The 8,411-nt window shown below is 41.6% G+C and overlaps 1 protein-coding gene across 2 annotated transcripts; it reads right to left on the bottom strand.

Moving 5' to 3' along the window:
• Positions 1-161: 161 nt before the first annotated feature.
• On the bottom strand, positions 162-7,290 carry LOC130922772 (multiple inositol polyphosphate phosphatase 1-like). Of its 2 annotated transcripts, none has more exons than XM_057847783.1 (6): positions 7,125-7,290; positions 4,457-5,189; positions 1,775-1,969; positions 1,594-1,691; positions 898-1,028; positions 162-827 (listed from the first exon to the last, which is right to left on the bottom strand). In XM_057847783.1, exons 2-6 carry the CDS (start codon positions 5,028-5,030, stop codon positions 422-424), a joined length of 1,404 nt encoding a protein of 467 aa, XP_057703766.1. In that variant the 5' UTR covers positions 5,031-5,189; positions 7,125-7,290; the 3' UTR covers positions 162-421. The 2 variants fall into 2 exon arrangements, with proteins under 2 accessions (XP_057703766.1, XP_057703767.1); XM_057847784.1 differs by lacking the exon at positions 7,125-7,290 and adding an exon at positions 6,075-7,072.
• Positions 7,291-8,411: the final 1,121 nt, after the last annotated feature.

The raw sequence follows: 8,411 nt of genomic DNA, 5'->3' as shown, positions 1-8,411 counted from the left end.
ATGGACAAATATTAATATAAATTTGATGCTATAATTATTTTTTTTGTCATGATGACAGGTGAGGCTCTGCCTCACCTGCCTCCCCTGACCGCACGTCACTGCTTCAAATCATGAAGCACAAACTGTTTAATTCGTTACATTCTATTTAATATTTAAAAAAAAAAAAAAGTTTTTATAAAGTTAATTGATATTTGTCCTCATTAAAATACACTTTACAAAAATTCCTATTTTGGGGCAAGGCTGGTCATGGGAAAAAATGACTTTACACTTCATGACAAGAGGTAAGGCAATAAAAATGTGTAGCTACTAGTAATGAACAATATGATTCCTATTACAATACTATTCCTATTCCTGTATCACCCAGTTCTTTCAACACATTTCTACTTGTGTAACAGTTTTCTTTTGTAAGAGATGGCATCCTCTACAAAGCATCCTTGATTGAAAATTGACTTTGTCTAGTGAACAGTTCACACTCCTTCTCGAAGTCACAGCCTCCGATTAGTTCCCTGTAGTGTTCCTTGACGTCCTCATACATTGGCATGTTTGCCGGCCGACGCTCTGTCAAACCAGGGAAGGTCACCGGTTTCTCATTGATGAGCGGTTGCAACCTGAAGTCTCCTCGCCCACAGTCGTACAGCACAAGTAGCAGGTTAGCCGTGTACGGTAGCGTGAGGCTAGGGCGAAAAGCGCGTTGATGTTGCAATGCGTAGTTGGTTGATGTCAAGGGTTGTTGATCTTTAAAGAAGCCCAGAAGGGTGTACAGTGGGAGGAGGGTCTCTCCGTGGCCAACTTGGATTGTCACCGCTTCAGTTACCTTCTGGCCGGACCTAAAGTTTATAGGAGATTTATTTCAGAATAAAGGAGTAAAAAAAATGAATCGGCTGCCGTTGTACTTACATGCTCTGGCTAGCCGCTTTGTCCAGTCGACTGAACACGTCGTGGAAGAGAATACAGCTGGACATTCTGTTAACTTTATGACCATAGCCTCGCTTCCAGAATTGCCTCAAGTCGTTAGCATACTCCACTATCTGTTGACCCCAAAAAATATGGACCTTTCAGTAATCTAGATAAGGATTTAGGTCAACTTGAAGCACAAAATGTCTTTTGTGACATGAAAAATGGTTTGCCGGGGATTCAACTGTGTGATGAAACTGATAATGAAACGCATTGTGGTTTTAGTGGGCCAATGACTATCCAGCGGGAGTCTTATATCAACTGATCTAGGAGCTGTTGGAGATTGAATATGGATGATTCTGAGCCACGTAATCCATTCTTTTTTTTAACAAATCATTATCGTTTAGAACATTATATCCAGTCGAATGTTATTTTAAATCTCCCAATGTCGTGCTTCCAAGACTCACTCAAACTAACTATCAAACGTACACCGTCTTTGTAAAACCTTATCCAGTACACCAATTATACTTTTTTTAATTAATTTTTTTTTTAAAGATGACTTCTTATCCTATAGTAGTTACTTTATTCTACCAAATGTTGTACTTGCACTCGATATCCGGGACAAGTGACCAGTACTAGTACTAATAATATACTATTAGTGCCAGCGCTCCCAGTTCATGGATTTGACGACTAGCTTACCTGAGCATCGACTTTGTCCAAAGACTCGCACCAAGGAGAGTTGACGTTCTTGATGGCCAACTCATAAGCGCAAAAGTTCATAGCAGCATCAATCATGTCTGTGGAGAAAAAATATGAGTGTCTTTAGTCAGAATAGAATAAAAATGTGAGAGAATGTCAAGAAAGTGGAATAAAACTAGACCAGCTGTGATGTTTTGATAAGGGACTGTGAGTTGTTTGGCCATCTTCTCCCGCACCCTCTTCATCTCGGGCCCTGCTTTGAACTTGTCGACCTCCGATAAGGCCGAGGGGTTCTCGACGACATCCTTCACAAATTTGGTGCACAGGCTGAAATGTTTCATGAGTGCGTCGTTTACCTCCAAGTCAAATGTCTGATCTACGTCAGGAAACGGACATGTTACGGGTCGTAGCGTCCAAAATGGAAAAAATTTGTGCGATTCATGTGCTTTCAATAGTTGTAAGTTTATGGTGTTAGTGGATTTTTTATTTTTAAGAACGTTAAAATGACTGATCATGAAATTAATGACTTTTTTACTGTCAATATTTACATTTCATTCATTTTATCGTAAGAGTTTTTAAAATTGCCTCTGGTGATTTCATGTTACAACTTTTTATTTTTTATTTTTCAATTTCCGTTCTATGCATAAATAATAAACATAATAAGTATTGATTGTAGCGTCAATTTTTTAATCAATATTTTGTTGCAGAAATGTATGTATGTATATATTATACATACATATATACACAGCCCCTATTTATTTTTTATAAGAAAAAAAAAATAATAATTTGCTGGCGCCCCTACCAGTTCAAATGTATTGAAAATTTACTGCCATCAATGACAGCTAATGACTTAATCACAGACTAGTTGTAGATTAACCTATGATTGCTTGTAGGTTAATATAAAATTGGTTTGTATATTCATTTCAGAGTAATCCCAGATTGATTTCTGGTTAATTTCTGATTGTCTGCAGATAAATCTCAGGTTGGATGTCGATTAACTCTGTCAGTACAATTGATGATGATAAACAACCAATCACCTCTCTGGCGGGGAAGGAGCCCGAGCTGCTTTGTGATACAGAGAACTTCCGACTAGATATGGTCGGACTCGCCTCCACTCACAGTTTGGGTTTTGGTACCTATCCTCTCGAGAGGGCTTGGACTCTCTTCCACTCTGGAGTTGTCCACTGTGAGAGGAGCAGAGCAGGTGTGGGCATAATTATTGCCCCCCGGCTTGGCGCCTGTACGATGGGGTTTACCCCGGTAAACAAGACGGTAGCCTCCCTCCGCCTTCAGGTGGGGGGACGGGTCCTGACTGTCGTTTGTGCTTATGCACCGAACAGCAGCTCAGAGTACCCACCCTTTTTGGAGTCCTTCTAGGGTGTGCTTGAGAGCGCTCCCTCTGGGGACTCTCTTGTTCTGCTGAGGGACTTCAACACTCACGTGGGCAATGACAGTGAGACTTGGAGGGATGTGATTGAGAGGAACAGCTCCCTGATCAGAAGCCAAGCGGGGTTCTGTTATTGGACTTCTGTGCTCATCACGGTTTGTCCATAACGAACCCATGTTCAAACATAGGAGTGTCCATATGTGCACTTGGCACCAGGACACCCAGTTTGATAATCGACTTTGTTGACGGGTCATCAGATTTACGGCCACACGTTTTGGACACTCGGGTAAAGAGGGGGGCAAAGCGGTCAACTGATCACCACATGGTGGTGTGTTAGCTGCGATGGCGGGGTAAGATGCTGGCCAGACTTGGCAGACCCAAACGCATTGTGAGGGTCAGCTGGGAACGTCTGGCAAAATCTCCTGTCAGAAAGAGCTTCAACACCCACCTGCGTCAGAACTTTTCCTTCGTCCTGCGGGAAGTGGGGGACATTGAGTCAGAGTGGGCCATGTTCCGTGTCTCCATTGTTGAGGCGGTCTATCGGAGCTGTGGCCTGTTGTGGCGACAATCTCCTGGTGGACACCAGCGGTAAGGGATGCAGTCAACCTGAAGAAGGAGGCCTAGCAGGCCTATTTGGCAAGTAGGAGTCCAGAGGCAACTGAAAGGCACTGGCTGGCCAAGCGGAATGCTGCTTTGGCGGTCGCTGAAGCAAATACCCGGACATGGGAGTTCGGCGAGGTCATGGAAAACGACTTCCGGATGGCTTCGAGGAAATCCTGGTCCACCATCCGGCGTCTCAGGACAGGAAAGTAGTGCACCATTAACACTGTTGTGGAGATGGGGTACTGATGACCTCGACTCAGGATGTTGTGAGTCGGTGGGGAGAATACTTCGAATACCTCCTCAATTCTACCAATACACCTTCCTCTTTACTGTCTTTTTTTCTGGCAGTATGTTGAATTGTCTGTTTTAGTGTGTGAATTTTCAACATAAGAATGTATGCCTTTCTTTTATAAATAGCTAATGTTGATTTGTTTGTTGATGTCTTGTTTATGTTTTGTGTGGAACCCAGGAAGAATAGTGGATGTGTTCATTAGCTAATGGGGATCCTAATAAAATACAAATACAAACACAAATGGATGGATGGAGACATCCAATCATGTGGTGTCCAATCATCCTTCTGCTGTGAATTTCAATAAGTTTATCACGCGTACACATCCAATCCATTTGAACTGAGATGGCTGGCAGCGCCGTCAATGGCAGCCAAAGAGTTTAATGGATTTGATGGCAATAGCAGATAAATATGTTTCTGTGAAATTTAAAAAATAAATATGTGGCTGTAGTATTAAGAAATTGGAGTGTGTCAGGTTTAACTGTCTGTTTTTGGATGAGTAAACTTCAATTTTGTGTGACGAAATGATTCGAACACCAAGAACTTGAGAAGAGGGCAAATATTAGCTTACAAGTACATCCTACCTTGAATATTCCACAGCTCTGTCAGGCCGGCCATAAAAGAGCGAGTACTGTTGATGCACCTGTGCTTAGAACTGCTCATAAACTTGATGAATCCCCCTCGAAGGTTTTCCTCAGAAAGCAGCAAGGGGAAAAGCTTGGCCAACCTGACCGCCAGATGTTTGTGATCGTCCACACCTTTGTGGGCCAAGCGACCGTCCGTGTCCTCGGGGTACCACATCCGCCAATGACTCTGGATATCACACACCCAACTTTCTTTCCCGGGAGTGGCGCTTTTCACCGCCGCGTACAACTTTTGCATGTGCTTGAAGATGTTGCTCGTCGGGTATCTGGTGCCGTGTCTTACGATAGCAGTCAGATGAACAGGACGACATTGCGAGGACGGAGGCCGCAGGACGGACTTGTTGACGGCCAAGATGTCCTCTAAAAGATAGGGGTTGACCTCCTCATAGCGCCCTTTCGTGCCGAAATATTTGGCAATTTTTGGGATACTTTGACTGCCTTTGTTGAGAAAACAGCTGGAAAAGCTAAGCGTGATTGCCAAGTAAACAAACAAAATCCTTATGTTGATCTGCATGATCGGCCTCGTCCAAAAACAGTTCAAGAGTTTCTGAATCAAACAGTAACGAGTGAGTTGCACAATATCCTTTACTGAACTTTAGACAGTCTATAGATCACGCCCATGTGAAGGAATCTTTATCTGTGTTGCTCCAATGTTTGATTCTTCGTGTTTATTCTGGAATAGAAAACATAGTATTCATACAAGATATTAAAAATGCAGTCAACACAATCAGCTGACTAGGAATGCAGTCCAACTTGTACGTAAATATGACACCAGTGACCTTGTTTAATACCCAAATTCCTGCTGGCAATTTTGAAAGTTCATGTCTGTTATGGGTGCATATCAAAAGATCTCCTTTAGGGGAAATGTATGTCCTTTATGCTCGATGTACTTGATAAAACTGACCTGACTGGTAGAAACTGATAACGAAAACAAACTGGATTGTTGATGATGGTTCAGACGTCCTGTTTTTATTCCATCAGCCAGTTTTTTTGTTTTGTTTTTTGTTTATATTAGATTATCCATAGGGCAATACCACGTGATCCATTTTCCAGTCTAAAAATTCCTCCCAGTCATAATAGATTGGACGCCACTTAATGACTTTTATTTAATTCCCATTTTAAAGAATTAATGACACATTTAAGTATTCATTCATAGATGTATTTTTATATTTCATTCTGTCCCATTTGGTTCTCCATAGTCTAGCGCCGTCAATGGCACTGAATCATGACATGAGCTTCAGATACTCCAAGATTAACGAATCGGACGTCTATCGATATCAGTGGCATGCCATGAGTTAAACAGCATGAGGGAGATCAATTTTAGAGTGTTAGTTGGGGCCATAACCAGTGTTTGTTACGGTTTGGTTTTTATTCTTTTTAAATTAATTTACTTTTATCAACATTGTATTGTTTGAATAGCTGTCCACTGTAGTGACCACTGTCCATGGAAGGATTAAAGCAATTTTGCTTCGTCTGTCACCGTCAACGGCAAACAGTGAGTTAACTACTGGTACATTAATTATTGTTTTTTTTTAAAATTTCTTAAAAAAGGTATTACCTTTTTTTCTTTGTGTTTTCTTGTCGAGTCAAGCGTTGACTACATTTTTTGGCCAACAGATGGCTGCAAGAATCTTCAAAGCTGGTTCAAGTCAAACTCGGCGTTTGCTCTGTTGCTGCGTTGACGTAGATCCCAAATTATCCAATTTTTGTGCACTCAAGTACCATATTGCGCTTTGAGCGCTTTTTAAAATAAATAAATAAACAAGACTAAACTATATCAAATGTATTTATTTTAGAAGTCAAGATACTTAAGCCCCGGTGAAATTGAAAAATAAAAATACGGTGTGAGTCCTCGAGTGTCCAAACTCCACACTTCCTGCGAGTCATTGAATGTACCATGGGTGACGACACACATAAGGACTCCCTACTTCTCCCCTACTGTTGTTAAGCGTCTACTCAGGAGTACGGCAGACAGATTTAACAGAGTACCTGACATCAAAAGGTTTGAAAGAGGACGATTTCAACGATTAAACCACCAGGTAATCACACAAGTAACATGTTTGATGACGACGTTGGGACATAATGTAGGCATTGCTGGGGGAAGAAACGTCTCACCCATGTGTGATCTTGTCGGTCGAACTACACCTCCAATGTGTCTCTGATCTAACTCCTCGGAAATTCAGCGACCCTATCGTTAATGTGTCATCCGCGCATTTGTCTCCCAAACCCCGGTCGGGTCAGTCTAAATGCGGCGATTAGTGTTGCTCTCTGGCCTTGTTAATGTTGTTACCATTTGTCGCACAATTCACGACGCCAAATTCGTGTGTTCGCTATGCTGTAGTTAATTTTGTGGTTTTAAGCGTATAAAAGCGTCGGTAGTTTGTGTTTCGGTTCGAGTTGACCACTTTTGCTAATGCAATCTGGCGCGGGGTCGAGCCTGCTAACGAGCGTCTCGTGTTTTTTTTTTTTTTTTTTTTTTGCTAACCCTGCGAGCTAGCTAAAATAGCCGTTCTTTTGCTAATCTGTTTTCGGTTTCCCGAGTTTTAATCTCTTAAACCTCACAACACATCTCCAACCCTTCGTGTATTTAACGTGTTTAAAAACCTACCGTCATGTGGACGAATGTCACAGGTGTGTTAGCTAACGTTTCACCGGGGCAGTGAATCACCTACAACGAGGCCCGCCTCTTAGTGAATAGTAAATATTAATTTAAAAGTAGCAAAAGGAACAACACCGAGCCTGCTTTGCACCGGATTTGAGGGTTCGGGTCACATTGGGAACAGGGCGGGACCTAGTGAACGTTTCCTCCCACTAGGATGGATTGATATATTCCATCCTTTTGGGGGTTATTGTGGGTCAAACATGAATAGCCTTGGCTAGTTGTAGTTGTGTGTCCACTTTTAAAATTGTCTACAGATCTTGGAAAGACTCCACTGATGCAAATATCAATAATACTTACATAAAACTATAAGTTAGTAAATCAATTAACCCTTATAGTGCAATCCGTGGCTGCCATAGATAGCGAGAGATTTCTAATCCATTTAACCTGTGAGGTTAATTTGAGATGGCGAATTGTGTATTTCTAAACTTAGTTTGAAATATAGTTTTGGGTCTGTTTCACTTAAGTTTTCCCTGTCACATGAGGGAAAAAGCTCGTCACCAACTTCCCTTCAAATTACCACGCTTTAAAATGAAGCAAAGCTTTTCAAAACAAAAAGGCTACTCGTTTTTAACTCATTGGCTGCCATTGTCAACAGCAGATGTCCAATCGACTTTGACTGGGAGGGTTGAATTCACTCTCAAGTCAAAAGTTTTGACAATATGCCAAACAAATAGTTAATGATCATAAGATTTTTTTTTGTGTGTGTGGCAAGAAAGCAACTTTTCCCATTCTCCAAAAGTGCACTCACTACAGCTGGTGTTAAGTTTGTGGGTAAAATGCAGAAGTTGAAGTCAAAGGGGTTTATTGTTGCTAGGATGTGTCACAGCCAAAGCAAAGAATATCTGAGTGTTCGCGAGCAGGAAAGACACACTGTTGGTCTCTGGTGGAAACAATGACTTTTCTGTCAGGATGGGTGATGATTCAGCAGCGGGGAAACACTAATCTTAACTCTTGTCGTTGGCCAACAGTTGTCAGTTTACGTCATCGACACCCTTCGGCATGGAGGGATATTATCTGTCTCGGAAAGATGAATTGTTTGGTCATCATTCACGCAGCTCAGGGGCTTGAGCAATGCTCAAGTCTGTTTGGATACAATTCTGATGAAAAAAATATAAAGAAGCAACAGTGAAGTTTGATGTTTCAGTGCTGTTTCCATGTTCAAATGGTGTAGACATCTGCCATAATGAGTCAACAATGTACAACTAATTGATAATTTAATGAATCAAGAACTGT

Source organism: Corythoichthys intestinalis, chromosome 10 (assembly GCF_030265065.1).
Source record: "Corythoichthys intestinalis isolate RoL2023-P3 chromosome 10, ASM3026506v1, whole genome shotgun sequence".
Taxonomy (NCBI): domain Eukaryota; kingdom Metazoa; phylum Chordata; class Actinopteri; order Syngnathiformes; family Syngnathidae; genus Corythoichthys; species Corythoichthys intestinalis.
Note: the sequence above shows the minus strand (reverse complement) of the source record. Positions and strands in the feature narration are given on the sequence as shown.